The sequence below is a fragment of the Helianthus annuus genome, chromosome 14, assembly GCF_002127325.2.
Source record: "Helianthus annuus cultivar XRQ/B chromosome 14, HanXRQr2.0-SUNRISE, whole genome shotgun sequence".
NCBI classification, from domain to species: domain Eukaryota; kingdom Viridiplantae; phylum Streptophyta; class Magnoliopsida; order Asterales; family Asteraceae; genus Helianthus; species Helianthus annuus.
Genome location: NC_035446.2, coordinates 122,828,675 through 122,852,231, shown reverse-complemented (window position 1 = coordinate 122,852,231; position 23,557 = coordinate 122,828,675). Strand labels below are relative to the sequence as shown.

The window sequence follows — 23,557 nt, the reverse complement described above, 5'->3', positions numbered from 1 at the left end:
CTAAACACAAGGTACAAGTATTTCATGCTTTAATTTCCACTTCTTGCATTCATCTCACCAACACATCTATAATCAAATAATTCTCATACTATACTTCAAACTAGCTAACATCTATTCATCACAACCTACGTAGTTCATCAAATTAGCACAAAGATTAGACATGGATGATTCACCCATATCACCATTCTTATTACTACAAGTGGGTTTCATCTTAAAACGTCAATTTACTTAAAGTCTTGCATAATTCATCTTTCATATGGTGATTCTAACACATATTCATACTTAATTTCATGCAATTTCCTAGATTGATCATAAACCCACTTTATTCAAGATCACCAAATCATAAATTACAACTTACCATGTGTTTATCTTGTCTAGATGGTTAAGAATCTAGCTCATGCATCCATTAAACCTTCATTTCCCTTCCAATTTAGTAGATTATGTGACTTTTAGGGTTTGTTCTTCCCCCTTGATCAAACCTTCGCTCACACACACACACACATCTCTAATGTGTGTGTTTTGTTTTTAAATTTATGTAACTCATCTTTCAGTTGCCCAAGTTTGGCCCCTCAAGTTTACCATCTTTCCATACTTGTCTCTAGTGGTGCACAAATCGGATTTTCTGAATACCCGGTTCCGGGTATGGAACCGGTTTCGGGTACGATCGGGTTCTACAAAATTGGGTATTGACAATACCCGGGTCGGGTCTGGGTCCGGGTTTCATATAAAAATGTATACCCTGTATACCCGGGTTCGGGTAGGGTTCGGGTAGGGTTTTCTAATACCCGGGTATTATAATACCCTATTTTCGGGTTCAGGTAGGGTCGGGTATGGATCGGGTTGGGTTCGGGTTTGCCACGGGTATTCATTTTTTGGATAAATCATAGAAATATAAAATGCAAAACCTTTTTATTTCATAAAACATAGAAATACATGACACCTAAATAATCATTGAATCGGATCGAATAAGATGATGAACATAGATAGCTTCGAATAACTTGATCGTCTTCGTTTATTGTTCGTTATCAAAGACCCCTTTTATAGGGTATAGAGATATGATGTAAACCAAACAAATGATCATAATACACTTTCTAACGGCTATATAGCCGTTACCAAGGTACAAAACTCGAAAAAACACAAAAAAAACGAAAAAACCTGAACAGGGTATCGGGAAACCCGGACCGGGTATTGAAAAAACCCGGTTCCGGGTTCGGATTGAAACCGGGTACTCGTAAAACCCGGGTTGAAAACGGGTATAAAAAAACCCGGGTTTTATTTTCGGGTTCGGGTTTTTTGTGCACCACTACTTGTCACAAACTTCTTTCCTTATAATTTAACTCAAACTTTAACTAGGTATTTGAAACCGGTTTACCCACTTCATGCCTTGAAACAAGAAAACATATTCGTAAATTAAATATTTGGGTTTTGGGGCATTACACTTCAGCAGATTATCTCAGTAGCTTCTAAGTGAGTCCTAGCTCACTAACTTCATCATTTTCTACTTGATTTCTTCTACCTTCTTCTACATTTTCTTCAAATCTTCATAACTTGGGTAATCTCTTGGATGTTTTCACAGACTTGCCTTGGCAGTCTAAGATGAAACCCACCACTTTGAGGCCCAAAATGAGATTGAAATTTTGTTTTTATAAAAACTTCTTATACAAAGCATTCTGACTTTAAAACTTGGTCAAATCTGGAACCTACCGAGCTCACAGCTAAGTCCATAATTGTGGGTTAGTGTTGAGGTTGATTTCAACCAAGAAACGAGTCTGTTCACACAAAATAGAACCCACTCGTCCTAAAACAAGACCACTCGCACGAAGCACTCTGTTCGCACGACCGAGTCTCTTCGCACGAATGTACTTTCTGTTACTTTCGTTCTTACGTAATTTCAAGTGTTGACACCATCCATGATTTCCCATCGTCAATATGGACGAACCTGTGTTTTGGTAGAAGTGTGAACTGTGGGAGCTCTGGCTTTCGAAACTAGTTCCACTACCTCACTTGTACCTTGTAAACGAACACCCAAGCATTCTCCTAGACTCGGAATAAGTTAACCCCGCCTCGCCTCCAACACTTGCCATGTTGGGAATGACACTCCCGGGTTGTCCTTATTCGGCTATTTAGATACGTGTATTTATTTCTTTCTGTTATTCATGACCAGCCGGGTTGTCGACTATGTCGATAAACATTGAGCTTTGGTGAATGATACAACGAGGTATTCATACCTCCATGCTTGACATCCATGAACTCTTTGACTTACTGGACTGTTAATACTATATAATATATTATAATATAATATAATATATATAATATAACCGAAATCAGAACGTTAACCGGTTAATGGTTAAGTGTCTCGAACAGACACCATTCGCACAAACAGACCCTTTCGCACGACTGGAAATTTTCCATTCGCATGAACAGTGTTGTGAACTTCGGTGTTCCTTCTATCTTAGATCTAAGTTCCTCGTCTGTTGATTCTAATGAGCAAACCAGGACCCATGAAATTACAGAAACTTAGTGTCACAATGAGTGCTTAGACGAGATATACTTTCGTGTTTGTATATATACTTTTGTACTTTAATTCTAATCCAAATCCTTCGTTCAACTCCAATTAACTCACACACCTTCGTTTACCCCATTGTAGCGTAACCTCGGTGTTCCAACCCTCAACTCGTCAACTCGCGGTTTTATTGGAAAACTTGCAAAACTGTGAGTATATTCGACCCCTGATGTGTGTTAGGTGTAATATATTTTAGGTGTATATTTTAAGCCCTTTTACACTTTTTAGCCAAGTTTTAAATTTATAAAACACGATATTTACTAACACTAAACACACATATGGGCAAGTGAACCCATCGTGGACGTAGTATAGTGTTGGTAAGATACCGAGGTCGTCCAATGACACAAGAGCTTTTAGTACCAGTTTATCCTCAACGTCTAATCAAATCAAAAAGTCAGAAAAAAGGTTTTTAAACTAGAAAAATAAAACTAAATAAAATGCCGAAAAATAAAATAAAAATAAAAACAGATATACAAGATGAATCACTTGGATCTGACTCTTGTGTAGTGTAACCTTTGATTATTTCCGCACTTTTGCACATTTTAAGAGATTATCTTAGTTATTGTAGTAGGCCCCTCTTTTGAAGGTGACGTTACCCTCAACCCAGTAGTTTGAGTCAACAAGGATACAATCCTAAAGGGTCGGATTATTGAAAGATAATTAATTAATTTATTAATGCATAATGTGGTAGGCCCCAATTTTGAAGGTGACGTTACCCTCGGCTAAGTAGTCTGAGTCAGCAGGGATACAGTCCTAAGTAGCCGGGTAAAGTTTTAATAGTAGTTTAACTTATGAGGGGATCAAAGAGTTTGGACCCCCGCCATCCAATACCGGTGGGTATTGAAGGAGGTCCTACTAAATTTGACCCAGGTCCTTTGCAGGATCTATACACTGAACAATGGCAAGACTCTAACCAAACCGTTCCCTTAACCCCCGACCAGGTAGCCAACATATCTCAGTATAGACCGTGGAGATATGAATGGTGAAAATATTTTATTTTATATAGACAGTAAAATAATACCAAGACACCACGGACAAACGATAAGAAGAATCACCTTCAACATAAGAAACTAGTTATTAAAGTCATTAATACATAACCAAATAAAAAGTGAGAAAATATTAAAAATAAAAAGTATTACACTAAACTCTTGTCTTCACCAAGTGATGTAAGAGACTTAGGCAAACATGACCTTTGATTGTCAAGAACTCTTACGATCAATCTTGGATCCCGGGACAACTCACACACTCTATGATGGACAATGGATGATGGTGGTGGATGATGGTGTTGTGATGGTGGTGGATGGTGGGTGAAGTGTGAGAGAGGTGGTGTGCCAAGGGATGAGTTGCAAGTGATCCAAGCACTCCTATTTATAGGCTGAACAGAAGCTCGGGCACGGCCCTGTGTCCGTTGGGCACGGCCCCGTGTCCATCCTTCTCTCTTTCTTCGTTAATTGCAGTTTGTCTGCATTAGTTGACCACGCCCCCGTTTCCGCTGAGCACGACCTCGTGTGCAGAAGCGTATCTGTACTATCAAGATTTGCCTGGATTCTGCGAATCTTATAGTTGACCACGGCCCCGTGTCCGTTGAGCACGGGCCCGTGGTGGGCGATAGAAGCTTCTACAACTTTGTCTTTTCTGCTGACACTTGGGCACGCCCCCGTGCTCACTGAGCACGGGGCGTGTTCAGCCTTCTGTTCTCTTGTTTTGCTTGGGAGGATGCTGTCGGGGGGTCGGGCATGCCACGTTTGTTCCTTTTCTTGTATTTATGTTAGATTTAGCTGCCTTTTTGCTTCTTTTGTTCATTTGAGCTCATTTAATCCTGAAAATACAAAAGGAAGACAAAAAACACTTTTTCCAATATTAGTACTAAAAAATGGTTTGTCTTATGCCACAATTGATGTAATTTATATGTTGCATTTTGTGCACATCAAATACCCCCACACTTGAATCTTTGCTTGTCCTCAAGCAAAACTCTTTTTAATGTGGTTTTACACTCCCAAATGGAATGGGTAGAAAAGAAGGTTTTTGGGCTTGTCATAGAGTGTCGGGATTTCCAAGATTCTTTATTAAGTTTTATTTTTATTTATTTACAATCCTTTTCGTCATGATTTATTAAAAACGTTTCATAAGATAAATTACTTATTAGGGCATAACAAGCCTTTTTTTTAAATTCCATTTATATACAAGTTCACATACCTCACGGGGGATCACTCAACACTCGGCCGAAGGTGTATTTTTAGTGAATCACTCGAGAGCGGCATGGAACTTACTCCTACCATAAGCTTGCCAAGCAATCAATCCTCCTCCTTTTTAACTATACACCTTTGTAAATATCAAGAGGACTTTTTGGGTGAAGGGTTAGGCTTAGCTAAATGTGGGTGGTTGGGGGTTAGTGGTTAGTAAAAGGGAGAAAAGCGTAAAAAACGTCGGTTTTCATAAGACTCGTTATTTTTCAAAACTTTTTATTTTGATGAAGCATTTCTTTCAAACAAAGTTGTTTTTGATAAACTTGTTTGTTTATTTCTTTGAATTCATCCTCAAACATTTTTTTTTCAAGTCATAAGAAAAACCGAGCTTTGTTACTAAAATAAAGGGTTTAAAATGAAAAAGGGTTTAGGTGGATAAAGGGTTTTTGAATTGGGTTAAGAAATGAAAAGGTTTAGGCTCAAAGGGGTTAACTAGGGGGATTTTGGGTAGGTGGTAAAAAAGAAAAAATAATGGTGTAGAAATAAAAAGGGTTAGTCCTAATGCCTCCATCATTTACTTACTCGGGTTTAAGTTGGTAAGGACCGGGAATGTATCGTCGTGGCAAGTTCTAGAGTTGTAAGAACCAAGCGGCTATTCACACAAGAAACGAAAAATGAGCATTTAGTTTAAAGATATGTATTTGTATGCTCAATAAAGGCTCAAAACTCATTTTTGTGGGAATGGGTTTTTATGTGATCAAATATATATAATCAAATTTTAACTAAGTTTGTCATGCCGTTTCATAATTTTCTTATGTTGGTTCTTTTTATCACGACATTATCGATTGTAAATTTGTGAAAATATAACCTTTTTAGAATCTTGAAATTCCCAACTTAAACCTAGACAAGTAAAAAATGAAAATTTTTGAAAAAATTTGGGGTGATTAGCGGTTCCAATAGAGTTTTGTGTAAGGCTTGTTAATTAGGACTTGCAAGATTCAAAGTTTTAGCATCCCCCCCCCCCCCCACACTTAAATTACACATTGTCCTCAATGCGTCCCAAAAATAAGTTTTTAGGTTAACTGAATGTGTAAAAAGGTGTGAAAAACAAAGATTTGTGTTACTGGTCGTCTGCACACGGCCCCGTGTCGGGTGAACACGGCCACGTGTTCAGAGTGCCAGTAACGAAAACTTACAGAAGGTAGACACGGGGGCGTGCTGGCTGGGCACGACCCCGTATCTGGCAAAAATCTGCAGAATTTAAACAAACAGCAGGTCTGGGAGGTGGGCACGGGGGCGTGTCGGCCGGACACGACCCCGTGTAGACAATCTGCAAAGGTGAAAAATAGGTTTCTGGCTTCGGTTTTTAGTACTCTAAGCCTCATATGTACCTATTTTATCAATAAACACTACACCAAACCATAGCAAACATCCTAGATTACCAAGTTCAACATCCAAACCACAAAGTTAAAAATAAAAACAAAAGCAGAAAATAAAAAGAGTTAAAGGGAAAGTAAATTGTTCAACACTTGGCACGCATGCCGGAAATTGTTCGATAGAAAAGAGGGGTTAACCTGTGGGATCACCAACCCGCTGCTTCTGCTCCTACTCCACCTGCCTAGTCCATGTCCTCATCCTCATCATCACCTCCTCCTCCGTGCCCCGCCATGTACCCCCGGATGTTCCCAATGTCATCTTGAATATCGGAGATGTTTCTCTCAATGGCTCCGACCCGGTTGTACGTGTTGCTGGCCAAGTTATAGGTGTTCCTGGTGCACATGAGGTTCTCCTGCAACAAATCATGTAAACTTTGAAAGTTAGAAAAACCGCCTCCTTATGAGGAGGACTGGCCCGGATCACCATGGGGCTGGTGTTGGAAATGAGGGGGTGGTTGGAACTATGGAGCGTGAAGGACAAGTGCTTCTTGTGGGTTCCAAGTATGCCCTTGGACCCTTTGGAAGCTGAACGACCCATCTTCGGCTTCATAGATTAAGTTCATGGAGCAGCAGATGTGTATATCTCCTCTCCCCGACCATGGACTCCTTTCAAAAGACCGAGGCAAGTTCACGAAGCGCTTGAAGAGACGGTATATCCAACCCCCGAAGAAGATAGGGGTTGGTGGAGTAGCAAGCCTGTTCCAGTGCATGTTTCAGAGCGTGAGGTATGGAACATCGAGATGTTTGCGGGTATGAATGCAATGAAGAACTATCAGATCTCGCAGCCCAACGACGCCACTGCTATCATGCCTTTGACTAAGAGAGTAGGTGAGGACCCGATGAATGTAACGGTAAAGAGGGTCCCTCAACCTAGTACTCTTAGTGCTGCTTGGGTTGTAGTGCCCATCTCCAATTTGTGCCCATGCAGCTTGGCGTTCGTTTTCATCAAGTTCACATAACCCGCCAGTGTTTTCTTCATTGCCTGCGTCTTCCTCCTCATACAACCCCACCATTGACCCAAACTGTGCCTTTGAAATTGAATACTTGGTTCCCCCACATCGGAACTCCACACCATTATTGACAAATGGCTCGCACCTTGAGTTGAACACAAATGTGCTATAGAATTCCAAAGTATATTCGGGAACCGAACGAAGGCGAGTAGTAAGGGCGACTCTCAGCGGTCCGGTGACTAGGTTGTTGAAGCGGTCCCATTGGTTTACTAATCCCAAAAGATCTGAACGCACTTGTCTTGGGTATTCTTCTGGTCTTGTTCGAAGTGTATCATGTCTTGCCTTAGCATCGAGCTCACTTGCGTTGAACCTTGTGAATTTCTTCGACATCTGAAAGAATACACCAAAAGTTAGCATGAAACGGTGAAATTTTCGGAGAAAACTGAAAACAGTGGGCTGGACACGGCCCCGTGCTCAGCGGGCACGACCCCGTGTCCAGGCGTCTGTTACTCAAAAAATTTATTTTTCGACCCGGTCCCGAAAACTTGAAAATTTTTGGTCAGGTAGGTGCGGTTTCCCCCGAAAATGAAACCCCAAGTGCCGTTTTTCCCAAAACAAACTGTTTACCCCTTCGATTTTATCTTTTTCGATTCAAAAATAAGGGTTTGGGGTTTTTGTGAGAAATCGGGCGAATCTATGAACAATACAAGTGGATTTACTTCCCATAACACTAATCTAAACTAATGCTAATAGGTTTATGCAAAAATTTGAGGTTCGATCCAGATGAAGTTCAAGAACCCTAGATTTTTCCCCAAATTTTTGATGTTTTAACTACATGCAAGTATCTAATCTAACTACTAATGATGATAGAATCATACCTTGATGTTGTTAGAACGAGAGGGAACGTCGGAATTCTACGGAAAATCGCCTGAGCCAGAGAGTTTTCGGGGAAACGGGGCGTGTGGAATGAGGTAACTGTTATGAAAAAGGGGTTTTATCCCGACAGTCGCGCGGACACGGCCCCGTGCCGAGCAAAAAAATTTTTTTTTTTAATTTTTAAGTGCTCGTGTGAGTGCCCTGTTTTCCCAAAACTTGGTTAGAAGACTTACCGATTTCGATGTTTATCCGCTTGTTTGTAACTTACCAGGTATGATGTTGATGCTTTTACTCTTCGACCGTTTGAAGCGAGATTTCTTCTTCCTCATCCTCAATGAATCCTTGGTAGAGTTTCAGCCATTGGCCATTGACTTTGAATGGAATTCCATTCCGAGATTTAATTTCTACTGCACCGTGTGGGAAATATGGGTGATAGAAAAAGGTACTGACCACCTAGACTTTAATTTTCCAGAAAATAATCAGAGTCGCGAATTAAACAAAAGAACTTGATCTCCTACTCGAAATTCATTAGGTTTAATATGTTTGTCATGCAAATTTTTCATTCTTTCCTTATAAATTTCAGAGTTAGAGTATGCATAATTCCTTAATTCGTCTAATTCATTTAATTGACAAGATCAATTTTTACCCGCGAATTCTAAATCTAAGTTTACATTTTTAATTGCCCAGTAGGCCTTGTGAGCTATTTCTACCGGCAAGTGACAGCTTTTTCCATAGACAAGCTTATATGGGGTTGTACCTATTGTTGTTTTATAAGCAGTTCGAAAGGCCCATAAAGCGTCATCTAATTTATCAGCCCATTCCTTTTTATTTAACCCTACGGTTTTTCAAGTATTCGTTTTAAACCTCTATTAGTCACTTCGGCTTGTCCGTTTGTTTGAGGGTGATATGCTATTGAGACCCGGTGATAGACCCCATATCTTGTTAAGATTTTTTCAAGTTGATGATTACAAAAATGGGTACCTCTATCACTTATTAATGCTTTAGGTATTCCAAAACGAGAGAATAATTTTTTCAGAAATCTTACCACAACTCTTCCATCATTTGTTGGAAGTGCCTATTCCACACGCTGCCTAGCAGAGGCGTGGTTATCTGAAGTGGATTCTCTCTTTTGTAGGCCTCGGCCCATTTAGACAAGTAGTCGACCGCCACAAGTATATATTTGTTTCCTTTTGACGATGGAAAGGGTCCCATGAAGTCGAGTCCCCACAAATTTCACAAACAAGAATGCCATTTTGTGGCATTTCGTTTTTGGAAGAAATATTACCTGATCTTTGGCAGGCGTCACATGTCTTGACAAGACTTTGGGCGTCTTTGTAAATGGAAGGCCAATAAAATCCTGAATCAAATACCTTTCATTCGGTACTGGCGGCACCATGATGTCCTCCGTATGGACCTTCATGACAATGGCGGAGAATTCTTCTTGCTTCACTACCATGTACGCACCGTCGAATGAGTTGGTCGGCACATATTTTGAAAAGATAAGGATCTTCCCAAACGTAATGCTTTACATCAGCAAAGAATTTTTTTCTTTGGTGATGTGGCCATCCTTTGGCGACTATACCGCTAGCTAAGTAGTTAGCATAGTCGGCATACCATGGTTCTTGTCTATATTCCACCATTTGCAGGGACTCCGTTGGAAATTTTTCGTTGATTTGCTCGTCCCTGGTTGCCTCCAAAGCTGGGTCTTCTAGGCGTGAAAGATGATCTGCTGCGGTGTTTTCTGCTCCTCTTTTGTCTTTGATTTCAATATCAAATTCTTGGAGGAGTAGAATCCACCGAATCAAACGGGGTTTAGCATCCTGTTTCTTGAAAAGGTATCGAATGGCTGCATGATCTGTATAGACTATTGTTTTAGAAAGAACAAGATAAGAACGGAATTTATCAAAAGCAAATACCACAGCTAGTAACTCTTTTTCAGTTGTTGTGTAATTTTCTTGTGCGTCATTAAGTGTTTTACTAGCATAATACATTGGGTGAAAATGCTTTTCTTTTCTTTGTCCCAAGACTGCTCCAACTGCAAAGTCACTTGCATCACACATGATTTCGAAAGGTAATTTCCAATCAGGCGCTATCATGATAGGTGCATTGACTAGCATTTCCTTGAGGGTTAGAAATGCTTGATTGCAATCCTTGTCAAAGATGAAAGGGGCATCTTTTTCAAGTAATTTTGTTAGAGGTCTTGAAATTTTGAAAAGTCCTTGATAAACCGTCTATAAAATCCAGCATGCCCTAAGAAACTTCTGATTGCTCTAACGGAGGATGGTGGAGGTAATCGAGAAATAGTGTCTATTTTGGCTCGATAAACATCCATTCCTTCGCTTGAGATTTTGTGACCGAGTACTATTCCTTCCGTTACCATGAAATGGCATTTTTCCCAATTAAGGGCGAGGTTAGTTTCCTCACATCGGGATAGCATTCGTTCGAGGTTATCGAGGCATTGGCCGTATGAATCTCCAAAGATAGAAAAGTCGTCCATGAAGACTTCCATTGTCTTTTCTATCATGTCATGCAAGATAGCCACCATGCAACGTTGGAATGTTGCGGGGGCATTACATAGACCGAATGGCATGCGTCGATAAGCAAAAGTTCCATAGGGCATGTGAATGTTGTCTTTTCTTGGTCTTCGTGTGCTATCGGGATTTGAAAGTAACCTGAAAAACCATCCAAGAAACAATAAAATTTATGACCGGATAATCTTTCTAACATTTGGTCAATAAAGGGCAAAGGAAGTGATCTTTCCTTGTTGCTTCATTTAACCGTCTATAGTCTATACATACTCTCCATCCTGTGACGGTTCTCGTTGGTATTAATTCATTTTTTTCATTAGTTATTACCGTCATACCTCCTTTCTTTGGAACTACTTGAACGGGACTTACCCAAGGACTATCGGAGATAGGATAAATAAGTCCGGCGTCAAGCAATTTGATGACTTCGCTTTTAACCACTTCTTGAACATTTGGAGTTACTCTACGTTGTGGTTGAATTACCGATTTGTAGTCATCATTCATTAAAATTTTGTGCGTGCACATGGAAGGACTTATTCCTTTAATATCTACAAGCTTCCAAGCGATCGCATTTTTGTGTTTTTTCAAAAGTTTAATTAATTTTTCTTTTTCTATACTACTTAGGTTAGACGAAATAATTACAGGAGATTTACCATCCTTGTCTAGAAAAGCATATTCCAAACCTTTCGGAAGTTCTTTGAGCTCAAGAGGTGGGTCTTTAGGAGACTCCTTATTTGGTTGCTCATTTTGATCAAGAACTTTAAAAGTTTGTTCTATGGCGACCTCTTCTTCAACAAAGTGGTCCATCTTTTCACTTGTATCGGGTGGTTCATCTTCATCTTCAATTAGGGGGTCATTATTGCCAAAAGGATATTTCATTGAGCGCTCAAGATCTATGCTCCTTTTGAATGCCCTTAATTGAAGAGGTAGATTGTTGTACTTCCGGTTTTTCAAAGCTTCGTGTGTTTTTATAAAAGGTCGTCCCAACACTAGAGGAGCGTCATCAAGGATGACAAAGTTGGTTCGGATTACCAATTGATTTGTTTGAACCTAGACATCCTCAACTATACCGATTGATTTTATTATTTTCCGATTGGATAGAAAAATAGGTATTTGAAGTGAAGAAAAATCACTAATACTTAATTTTTCGAAAATGTAATTAGGCATTATGTTAACACAAAGATCTTTATCAATTGTGACATTACTTATAAAGGAATTTTGAAAAAAACATGGAACCGGTGTAATGTTGATTTCAAAAGGGTCTTCTTTTATTAGTGAAGTTTGATCATTAGTTAACTTAATACTTACCGTTTCGTCAATTTTAGTGCTAGTGTTTAACTCTTTTAAAAACTTAGCATGAGTGGGTACTAAACAATGATTTTCAAAAGAAGGTGACAAGAGATTAATTTCTTCAAAATTAGACTCAAAAGAAGGTGGCAAGAGATTAATTTCTTCAAAATTAGACTCTTCTTGGATTTTAACGTTGTCGGACTCACCTTTTTCGTTGTTTAACTCATGTGTCGGTTTTTCACTTATTTGTTCTTCCATTTTTACCTCTTCAACTATCTTTTCTTTATTTAATTCTTCTCTTGCACGGAATTCCTCTTCCCTTGCGCGAGATTCTTTTACGTATTGCTCGATAGTTTTAAGGTGTTCTAATATCCTATCAGTCACTTCAGTGATAGAGAAAGGATCGGGATTTTCAAAGCTTGAATCCGGTTGTTCGATCCTTGGTTCCTCATAGTACTCATATGAAGTAGGTGGTTCATACCATTGTTCTTCATTGTAAGTATATGATGGATAAGGGTCGTAATTTTGTTCTTCATAGTACTCATATGAGGTGGGTTGTTCACGTCATGGTTCCTCATAATAAGAGTATGAAGGTGGTGGCTCATATCTTGGTTCCTCAAAGTATGAGTATGAAGGCTCATACCGTGGTTCATCAAAATATGAGTATGAGGGAGAAGGTTCATACCTTTGGTCTTCATAGGATGTGTATGAAGTCGATGGCTCGTACCTGGGCTCCCCATAGTAGGTGTATGAAGTGGATGGTTGAAATAAGTTACAATATTGTACCGAGTGCGGGTTACCACAATTAGTGCAATAGTTTTCCCTATAATCATCCTCCTCATAGGTGTAGTTGTAGCCTCCTGAGTATTGATCCATAAGAATCACTCAACAGACCACAACAGAGTCTCGAGATCAGAAAACAAAAATAAAAACGGAAACAGAGGCTGGACACGGCCCGTGTTCAGTGTCTGTATCTGGGCGTTTTAATTAAAAGTTACTGGTCTGCATTAGTTGACCACGCCCCCGTGTCCACCATTCTCTCTTTTTTCATTAATTGCAGTTTGTCTGCATTAGTTGACCACACCCCCGTGTCCGCTGAGCACGACCCCGTGTGCAGAAGCGTATTTGTACTATCAAGATTTGCCTGGATTCTACGAATCTTATAGTTGACCACGGCCCCGTGTCCGCTGAGCACGGCCCCGTGGTGGGCGATAGAAGCTTCTACAACTTTGTCTTTTCTGCTGACACTTGGGCACGCCCCCGTGCTCACTGAGCACGGGGTGTGTTCAGCCTTCTATTCTCTTGTTTTGCTTGGGAGGATGTTGTCGGGGGGTCGGGCATGCCACGTTTGTTCCTTTTCTTGTATTTATGTTAGATTTAGCTGCCTTTTTGCTTCTTTTGTTCATTTGAGCTCATTTAATCCTGAAAATACAAAAGCAAGACAAAAACACACTTTTTCCAACTTTAGTACTAAAAAAGGGTTAGTTTTATGCCACAATTGATGTAATTTATATGTTGCATTTTGTGCACATCAACCCCTTTTACTTTTTATTCACTTTTGGGTGCAACACATTCATGCTATCAATCTCACACAAACACACATACTTCACGTGTCACACCCCCAAAATACCACATGCGAAAACACCGCGGGATGTGTGACGTACCAGGATCCAGCCACTAATCACATTGAACTATAACAATATATTAAATAAAAGATTCCATTTATCTCATAATATAGTTTCAGATCATAACATAAACCCAAACGTCATCGGAAGCATATGTAAACCGTTATTCAACTGTTTCAAAACAAGTGTACGAAACTAAAGAACATGTATCCAAGAGACCCGACCCATGACCACTCCAGCACTCCCAGATAGCAAGTTCCAACCATGAATCTAACGACCTGCAAGCATGTAGACAAGTGTGTCAAACGACACTGGTGAGTTCAAAGTTGTTAACATGTTTAGTTACCAGATATGAGTTTAAAAACAATTCAGAGATTCGATGTCATTAATAACTCGATTACCGCAGATGGCTCCAGATTATTTGCCCTTCCCCAATGCTCTATCAAACATTGATCAAGTGGTTAAGGTAATTATTTCACGACCGTCCTCCTCGGTACGGTGTGAGGGTGCCAAACCTAATAGCGCTATCAACTATTAACCCCGTTGCCTCCCCGGTAACCTATTTGGTATATGATGGGACTTAAATGATAGATATGGGTGTATTAACCAACATCCTGATTTTAACATTCCAGTCAAACCCAATAACCCAACATTCCTCCCTGGAATAATTACCAGATGTCCCTCCCCGTGAAGCATGCTTGAAAAAGACAGTGAACTCACCTTGGTTTGCTCTGTAATTGAAATTACTTGTTCTCAGTTGATCAACCATGTCCTAACATGGTTATCAACCTTAATCAGTTTCGTTTGCTATCAAACACGTATTTAACAGACACATCACATAGCACGTAACAACAACGCATAGCATCATAAAGTCATTCAGCAGTATGTGAACTAGCATGCAAGTCTAATGACACGTACCACATAACAGTTCATAACATTAAACAAAACCAGGCATTCGGGCCCACTTGTCTTGTGCGACCCGAATGACCTTGTGCGATCCAAGTGTTAACTAAGCCCAGCAGTGCACAAAGCCTAACTGACTTGTGCGACTACCACCCGGTTGTGCAACCAAATTGGATTGTGCGATTCATGTTGGGCTGTGGCCCAATAACTTGTGCGATTAGTTCATGTTGTGCGTTCCAACCCAAGCACCCGGCCCAAACAATTACTAGCCTAAGACTTGTGCGACTGACCCTATATTGTGCGACACACAATGGCTTGTGCGATCCACAATAACTTGTGCAATCCATAAGCCTTGTGCGATCCACCTTAGCTTGTGCGATCCGGTATATTTATGCAATCAGTTACAATTTTCCATGAATCTAGCAAAATAATTAACTCATTCCAACAGTTTCCGATTTGCATTTATTCGAACCAATCAAGAGGTTAATCAATAATTCTTATGAATTCTAATTATTCATCAAGATCATCATCATCATTTAATCATACAATTTCTACCATCATCATCGGCCCTCAATCGATTAACCAAATCATCAAACAGTTCGAGTTTCATGAGACCTTAATGAACATTCATAAACATGAAATCCCTAACTTTCTTGCATCATTCTAACTAACACCATTAACTGATTTGGTACATCTTAGCCATCGAATTCTCATAGAAACAATCCTAAGTTATTGACTCATCAGATTCATCAAAGACTATTATTATCATGTTCTAGCCATAATCAATAATCACATACACCAATAATCAAAATAACAAGGATTTATAGATCATAACAGCAAAAATCCAACTAAAGAGATAATAACTAACCGAATGATCTAGTATTGCTAATAAGAGCACAAGCTTCAAAGGACAAGAGGAGGTCTTTGGTGGGATCGGCTGTCGTCGATGATGAGAGGGAAGGATTAGGGTTTGTGTGTGTTTTTGTTTTATGATATCATTATGAGAAAGCTAAACACACACCCTTTAGTGTATGCGCACAAGAGACATGGGCCGAAACCCATCCTTGGGTTTCATTTTGGGCCGTGGACTAGCCCATATCCAGGATGATTTGTGCGGTTCAGCACACCTTGTGCGACCAAGTTGTATATACATTTATATACTATACATAATTATATAACAATCAAACTCGCAACATTCTATTGAAACTAATCACATCACATGATCTCATAACATTCATACAAGTTACACTAAAATACAAAGGAAGTCTAAAATATGAGTTGTCACATCACGCTTAATCACAAACAAACAATCATCCATACATGCTTAGTACGTTATGGTTTAATTCATATGTGCTAGAACATTCTTATGTGATATACTTGTCACTAACTTCGTACAAGCCTCCCTTAACATGTATAACGCTATAGGAGTAACGCACCGCCCGTATTCTTGAGGTCATGTTAAGTTAAAACAGAACGGTCTTATCGTTGTTATGATAGGATTACGCTAGCGGTAATCTTTGGGTTGACATTTATAGTTGCATGCCAGTCATCCGTTAATTTTAGATAACAGATTTTACCATGTTGATTGTTTAAACACTTTTATACTTATGCTAGTATTAAACTTGTATACTCGCCAATACATTTTTGTATTGAACCATACTTTGAAATGTGTTGCAGGAAATTGATGACGAGGATGATGATGAAATTTAGTAGTGTCACACCCCCAAAATACCATATGTGGATCCCACCGCAAGGTGTATGACATACCAGGATCTAGCCACTAATCACATTGAACTAACAGTAGAATAATAAACGCATAATCTTATTTAGCATGAAAAGTGCATTTAAAAAAATGTCTGGTTCAAACAAGTATACGTTCAAGGGAAGCATGAATTATCTACTTAGTTTAAATAGGTTTTTGCATGAGCCTTACGACAGTCATCATGAATAAAATGTGTTTTAATTAAGGGTTTATCCCTGTAAAAATCCTTTATGTAAATATGAGTTTCATCCCACAGTTTTATGAAATGAAAACTACGGTGTTTTGAAAACTCTGATATTTTTCCTAACACTCGGTCTTGATGAAAATTCCGTTGTGATAATTTTAATAAACACATGTACCACTTATATCTGCTCATGGCTCCTACCCAGGGTAAGGTCAGGGGTTGTGACAGGATATCACTGGTATAAAGTTCTTCATTAATTCAAGGTAGTGATCACATTCTTCAACCCAATATCTCTATAGGATGTCTTTACGTTTCCTCACTAGTCCAAGGTGGTGATCACCTTCTTCACTAGTTACACCAAGTAACTAGCTTTACTTTTCTTGATCACCAGTGTATCACAATGGTGGCCAATCTCCCAATAGTGTTTATACAACAATCACCAACCTATGGTGAGACCCCTTACAAATGTATCACTCAACACGCTAGTGGTAACCTCACAATTACATGATTTGAATATTTAAGTTGAAGCACAACTTCTTCTTTTTTGCTCTTGATATTTGATTTTCGATCTCTCCTTGATTAAATGTGTAAATATCAAGGGAACTAGAGAGATATTAATTAGATATGTATTTGAAAGAGTTATTAGTAAAAGGGGTAAGTAAAAAAGGTTGGGGAAGACTTGTATTTATAGGTGAGGCAAAGGGATCAAGAAAAGCAAACTCTGACCAATCTAAGGTTAATCCATCGACCATGGATCTCCCAGTTTTTGGCTTTTACCTTGTTTTGAATCTTGAGTGTTGTATAACGATTATAAGTTGCCCTCAACACCTTTTACACACCTATACCTTTGATCTTTGACTTTTCAAAGCAACCCTTTGACATCTATGATGTTTACTTTTCAAAGCACAAGGGTACTTTGGTGAAACATGTTGCGTTCTTTCCATTTACGAAAACTCTTTGTCTCCTAGCATTATTACATCCTACAATTGGAAATAAAACAACTAGATGCTTCCATTTTCAAGTTCAAATTCCATCCAATTGATTATCTAACTTGTTTGATTCAATTGGGAATTTTACAAAGTATTTTTTAAGAAATTTAACATGTTAAGTTTTAAGTTACAGTTAATTGTCTCTCTGATTCCCAGTCAATTTCTTGATGTATCATGCATTAATTTTTGTAGTTGTTCTTTTATATTTGAGTTTTGTAGTCTTTAAGGCTTCATCATATATTACTTAGGTCTTTCACCTATGCATATCACAATATGTTCCACTTGGTGATTGTTGTTCTTGATGATTTGCAATTCATTTCACAAGTTGTGATTCATAATTCATTTTCCAAGTCTTGATCATTCTAGTCTTGATTCATCATTTGATCTTTGAATTTGATAAGTCTTGTGTATGATTATCTTAATGCTTTGTGAATCATTAAGTGTTAAGCGACATTCCTGTAGTATATGCACATCCTTAATTAACAACCAATAACAAAACTTATAGATTCAAGACATTATCAAAAATGGCATCGTTTTGAATTTTAATATGTCATAATCTATTCTTAATCCTTGTTTCCCAACACAAACATCATTCTATTTACTAAATGGTGGTGGAAACTTAAAGTAAACAAGGGACAAAGTTGCAAAGGCTATTTATGAGAATTATAGATGGTACAAAACGGTTTTGATTAAAAAGACAATAATGGGGGTTTGGAAGAATATAGTCTCGATAGAATCGGAGTTAGTAACGCATATTTGGGTATACATACCAAAATAAAAGGGAGACTCAGAAATAGGAGGGGCATCTATTTTTGGACATACTGCAGGATAGGATAAGATGTTCTTTGTATGGAGATGGGAGGCGGATAGGATTGCAACCAAGCTAGCTCTATATAAAGGAGGTATGCCTAACATGAGTACTATATGTGCAAATGCGATATCCGACAAGAAGACACAAGCCATGTCCTAGTCAGCTAGCTACATGTTTTCAAAGGCAATCTGGTGGCACATATGGGTTTGGTCTAAACTACCGATTCCAACCAAGTGCGACTATGTTAAAGAGCTACTTAATTTTGCATCAACGGTTCATAGGTCATAAAGAAAGTGATTTGTTCTATTATGTTTACAACTTTGTGGATGATTTGGAAGGCATGAATGAAAAGGCTTTCAAAACCTAACCAATGTTAATGTTTCAGGTGGTGGAGGATATCAAGGCAGTCTCATTTTTGTGGGTGAAAAACAAATCTAGAATGTAAATGTTATTAGCGAGTATGGTGTAATTTCAATTTCGAATAAACCTGGTGTTCATTGTTGTTTGGCTCTTCTTGCGGCTTGATGGAAGTTGCTAGTTTAATGTATACTTGGTTTGAACCAAGTACTTTTGCTTTCCAACAAAAATATGGCCTATTGTTATTTTGAATCAAAAGGTTGATGTTATATACCACATAAGGTGCTAATCGTATGTTTATGTACTTTCAAAACCATAAAAAAAATGCATTAGGATAATGTTAGAATGAGTTTTGTCTATAAGTTCTTATCTTAGAAACTTGTTGTCAAATGAGAATAACACGGGTTGTGTGATCTAACTAGCTAATGTGATGACCAGACCATCTAATAAAATGTTGAGTTAATTACTGTTTCGTTCATGTGGTTTGTCAAAAATCACTATTTCAGTCCATTAGTTTAAAAATTGTGATTTCAGTCCCTGTGGTTTCACTTTCGTAACTATTTCAGTCCCTGTGGTTTTATTTTCGTAATCATTTTGTGGTTTTATTTTCGTAATCATTTCAATCAATTTATTATGTTAGTATAGGGACTGAAATGGTTACGAGGTGGACTGAAATGGTTACGAAAGTGAAATCACATAGACTAAAATCGCAATTTTTAAACTAATTGACTGAAATAGTGATTTTTGACAAACCATAGGGACGAAAACAATAACTAACTCAAAATGTTTAGAAATAAAGTTCTCTAAGAAAAAAAAATTGTATCTGAGATGAATTCCCTAATCGTGGTATGACTACTTGTTACAAAGTGAGCGACCCTTCTCTAAGGTGTATTTCTTAGATCCAAGGAGGTCCAATTTGTGTATTGGTGTGCTATTTTTCCTCTTATTATGGTAGAAGTTCATAATTTGGTGTTTATTTGACATCATTGCATCACACTTGAGATTGAAGTTAAGATAAAGTGCATAAAAGCTTTGAAAGTATTTTGAAAAATGAATGTGGTTTTTGGTACAACTATGAATATTGTACTTTTATGATTGCAACTCGAAGAAAAACAGTCATCATTGTTGAAATAAATTCTCCTCTAAAAGTGTTACATATAGGCTAGCAAGTAGCAGCAACACATTTTGTAAACACTCGCACTGAATTTTAAACACTCGCACTGAATTTTATTCAAATGAAAGTAAAAAAAATATCAACAAAAAAAAAACCACTAACACCAGTACACAGTACTCCCCGTTTAAACAGGCAACAACTAGTAGTGGGAAAAAGCTTAAAAAAGCTGACTTGGGTGTCTAAAATGTAAATTGCGAAAGGACTTGATTTGACCCTCGATCCATGTCTCCCATTCCACCGTCCAAACTCGACACTGAGTTCAGCAACTCGTTCTCCGAGAGGACTCACTTCACGTTTCAACCACACTGCCAGGTTGCCAAGCTGAAGTTGCAATCAATGGTCTAGTGTGCCACCCCAGCATCAAGCACCCGTCGTTTTCTTCCACCCTGTACCCATCGCCGCCCGCGAACAAAGCCAAAAGCATACTCGCTTGTTTAAACGCGTTGGATCCAAGATGCACCGGGTTAAACCCGGCAGAGTTCATCCGAGTTCGCCACTGAGTCAGCGTCTCATGCCGTTCGATTCGTTCGGTACCTTCACAAGCCACCACGTTACATATCTGGCGACCTAAATACACTTCCGACATCTCCAAATCTAGACTGTTCGACTGAGTCAACGCGGAACTCTCCAACGAGTCAAACATTGTTGAGTAGTAATGTAACGCCTCGTTAAACCTGTCTAGAAAAACGGCGTCGTTGTGATTCGATTCCTGTTCCACAATAGTCACTATCTTGGGTTTCATATCTTTCATAGAATTCAACACTTTATCAACGGCCCCTGGCCGTGCAAGGAGGCGGTGAAGCTCGAAAACCGAGTTCACCGCCACCACTTCCTCATCCGTTGGGCGGATATCGAGCATACCAGCGTCGATATCCGCCAACGAATTAGCCACAAAACCTCTAAACTCGAATTCAACTCCAATCGTGTCGGCTAATTGAGCTAGTTTCCATCCGACTTGCTGTAAAGCGTCAGTGTTATCCGGTTGCGGCGGTCCAATCCCAGTTAAACGAAAAGCCGGTGGACCGCCGTTACGCAAGGCCAACGCTTGCATAAGCGCTGGCCATTGCATACCTTGATTTAAACTGAAATCGATGACGTGGACGCGTGTCGCGCCCGCGAACGCTTCCAGGATCGCTTGATTCGCCGTGAAATGAGCGAATTTGAGGTACGGACAACTCTCGTAAAAATGCATATGTAAATCCTCAAGCGACTCTCGAGGGTAGATCTTGTAAATTCGCTGAGCCAGAGCGCTGGCAAAGTACCTGGCGACTTTGGCCATCGCTCCGGCCTGCGACGCCACCAAAATCCCGACGTGTTTGACCAGAGCATCCGCAAGTTTCATGTTATTTTGTTGTACGGCTTCAGCACACGCCATCAGCGTGTGCACTAATCGTATACCGGCTTCTTGTGAATCCACAAGCACCACTGGGCGTGGTGACTCGGGTGGTACATCAATTATTTCATCAGATCCAGCGGATTTCATTCGCTTAATTCCATTTCTACCCTCCAACGACTCGTCGGTGGAGCTAATGCCGTAAATAGCTCCCCCGGCAATCGCACGCAAGTCGTACGGATCATCATCGTACATATTACTTGTCTGCTGCCCATTAGTTACATTATTATTGGAAAAATCAATCATGGTAGTAGACGCATCGCCAGGAAGAGTGATATCAAAATCAGCAGAAGACGAAACAACATCCGAACCGGTGTTGTTAATCTCAGAAAGCATGCTCTGATACCAACCCGAAAGATCAGACGGGTTGTAATGAACAGTATCAGCCAGCTGTGAAACCCCATCTTCACCCATCACCATTTCAAGCTGCTCAAGCTTCTGAGCTACATCAGCCATGTCCGTTGACTTGACCTTGTAACCCAATACTTCCAACAGCTCGTCCATTCCTCCGGAATCTGGCAACGTCTGGGTTAGATCTTTTGGCTTTGCTGGAGGACTTGATGATGAGGTTTTGGTTTCTTTCTTACGCTCACGACCTCTCTTCATGGTTTTTGAGAGTTTAAGTGATTAGGGTTTGGTTTGGTATGTAGAGATTGTTGTTGTGTCAATTGGTTGGAGAAAGATGGATGAAATGAAGAGGAGATTGGGTGTTTAAAAGTAGGAGGAGTAATAGAATAGATGAATCTTGTTGTGGTTTTGGAAAGCAGGGGCTCGTGACGGGTGGGGGCTCGAGCTTCAAGAGAGGAAGACAGGATGAACCGGAGAAGAAGATAAGGAAGAGACTGCCACACCGCTTGATAATAATAATACTATACTATTTCTCTTTCTCTTTTTAGTAACCCTATTATTACCTCCAATTCTGGTCACTAATTCATTTATCATACAAACTGTTAACCGTTGTTTGTAACATAGAAAACTAACAGCTTATTTCTTCTTTTTTTTTTTTTTTTTTTAACGGCAAATTTGGATCACTGACGGACCACTGGAGTATCATCGTGCCACCAGAGGAACCACCCGATCATATCCATCTCCACTAGGCATAATGCCACACCAATTCAGGAGGAAACCCAATAAACATGGGAAAACCCCCCTTGTGGGAATCGAACCTAGGACCTATAGGTCCCAAAGCCTTATCCCACCACCAAGATGCCACTAGGCTATAAAGCCATGGGCACTAACAGCTTATTTCTAGTTTGGTAAGTTTGTAAAAAATCCCAATTTACAAATCTTCTATAAAAGATAGAATAAGTGTAACCAGTAAAACTTCACCAATAACGCGTATAGCTTTATAGCCTAGTGGCATTTTAAAATTGGAATGAGACTTTGGGACTAATAGGTCCTGAGTTTGATTTTCACAAGCAGGTTTATTTCCAGATTTATTGGGTTTGCTTCTGAATTGGTGTATAGGCATTGCCTAGTGGAGATGGATATGATCGGATGGTTCCGCTCATGACACGATAATACTCCAGTGGTTCGTCAGTGATCTAAATTTGCCGGTAAAAAAACATAACCTTCACCAATAACTAACTCGTAAGGTAATCCATTAGTTGTGTTCTAGATGTCTAATGGTAGGGAGGCTTAGGTTCTGCAACAGAGATCTAAGTTCAGTCTCTATCTAGCCTCCTTGCAGAGATGCTAGGTTTTTAACCTAAGCTCACTCGGGTTTTCGTCCCACTGTATGTGACAATAGAGAGTGTTCAGCTTTTTGTAATGGCACAATAGCTGTCAAGTGGCAGTTGGCGACATGGTTTCCCAGGGAAATGCCCAAACCAATCTCTGAAGTCGGTGTGAGCCCAGTTAAGACAACATAGTCTGGCTATAGTGGGCAACGAGGCTCATCATATTAGGAAATGAAGTAATCTAATACCAGAAAATCGTCGTTCTAAAAAAAACTAATGCATTATTTAGATATATAAGCAAACCGTATCTCTATGATAGAGAAGTTGTTTCTAAGAGACCCTTGACACTAAAAACTATATCTACAAAGAAACTATACAACTTTTCATATGACTAAAACGAAGGTAAAATTAAAAATATGATATTAGTAAGCTAACAATAGTGCGGCCACCATAAGATAGCCCATTTGGTAGCTGATTATGTCTTTTGAAAAGAAGGTCTCAAATTTAAACCTGTATAATAGAAGAAATATTTGCCATTTAAAAAAAAGTAAGTTAACAATAGTAAAATATAGTATAATATAGGTTTAAGTTATTCTATAAATGTTTCTAATTATAAGAAGTGTAAGAAGGATTTATAGAGTGACAAGTGTCCAATAACCTAAAACTAAACCCACTACATCACCACCAAAAACCTAAACACCCACCCCCACCCCACCCCCCCCCCACCACCACCTCACCCCCGAGGAAAAAAAAAAAAAAAAAAAAAAAAAAAAAAAAAAAACTATACCTCACCAAAAAAAACCTTAAAAAACCTAACCCCCCATCCCCGTAGAATATATGGTATTGTTTGTCAT

At 39.2% G+C, this 23,557-nt stretch overlaps 1 protein-coding gene across 1 annotated transcript; it reads right to left on the bottom strand.

The window, feature by feature from the left end:
• Nucleotides 1-19,559: 19,559 nt before the first annotated feature.
• LOC110884245 (DELLA protein GAI) lies at nucleotides 19,560-21,957 on the bottom strand. Its single transcript, XM_022131933.2, has one exon. It carries the CDS (start codon nucleotides 21,628-21,630, stop codon nucleotides 19,921-19,923), a length of 1,710 nt encoding a protein of 569 aa, XP_021987625.1. The 5' UTR covers nucleotides 21,631-21,957; the 3' UTR covers nucleotides 19,560-19,920.
• Nucleotides 21,958-23,557: the final 1,600 nt, after the last annotated feature.

Coding starts and splice junctions, on each gene's coding strand:
- LOC110884245 (XM_022131933.2), bottom strand. CDS start 21,630: ATGAAGAGAGGTCGTGAGCGTAAGAAAGAAACCAAAACCTCATCATCA.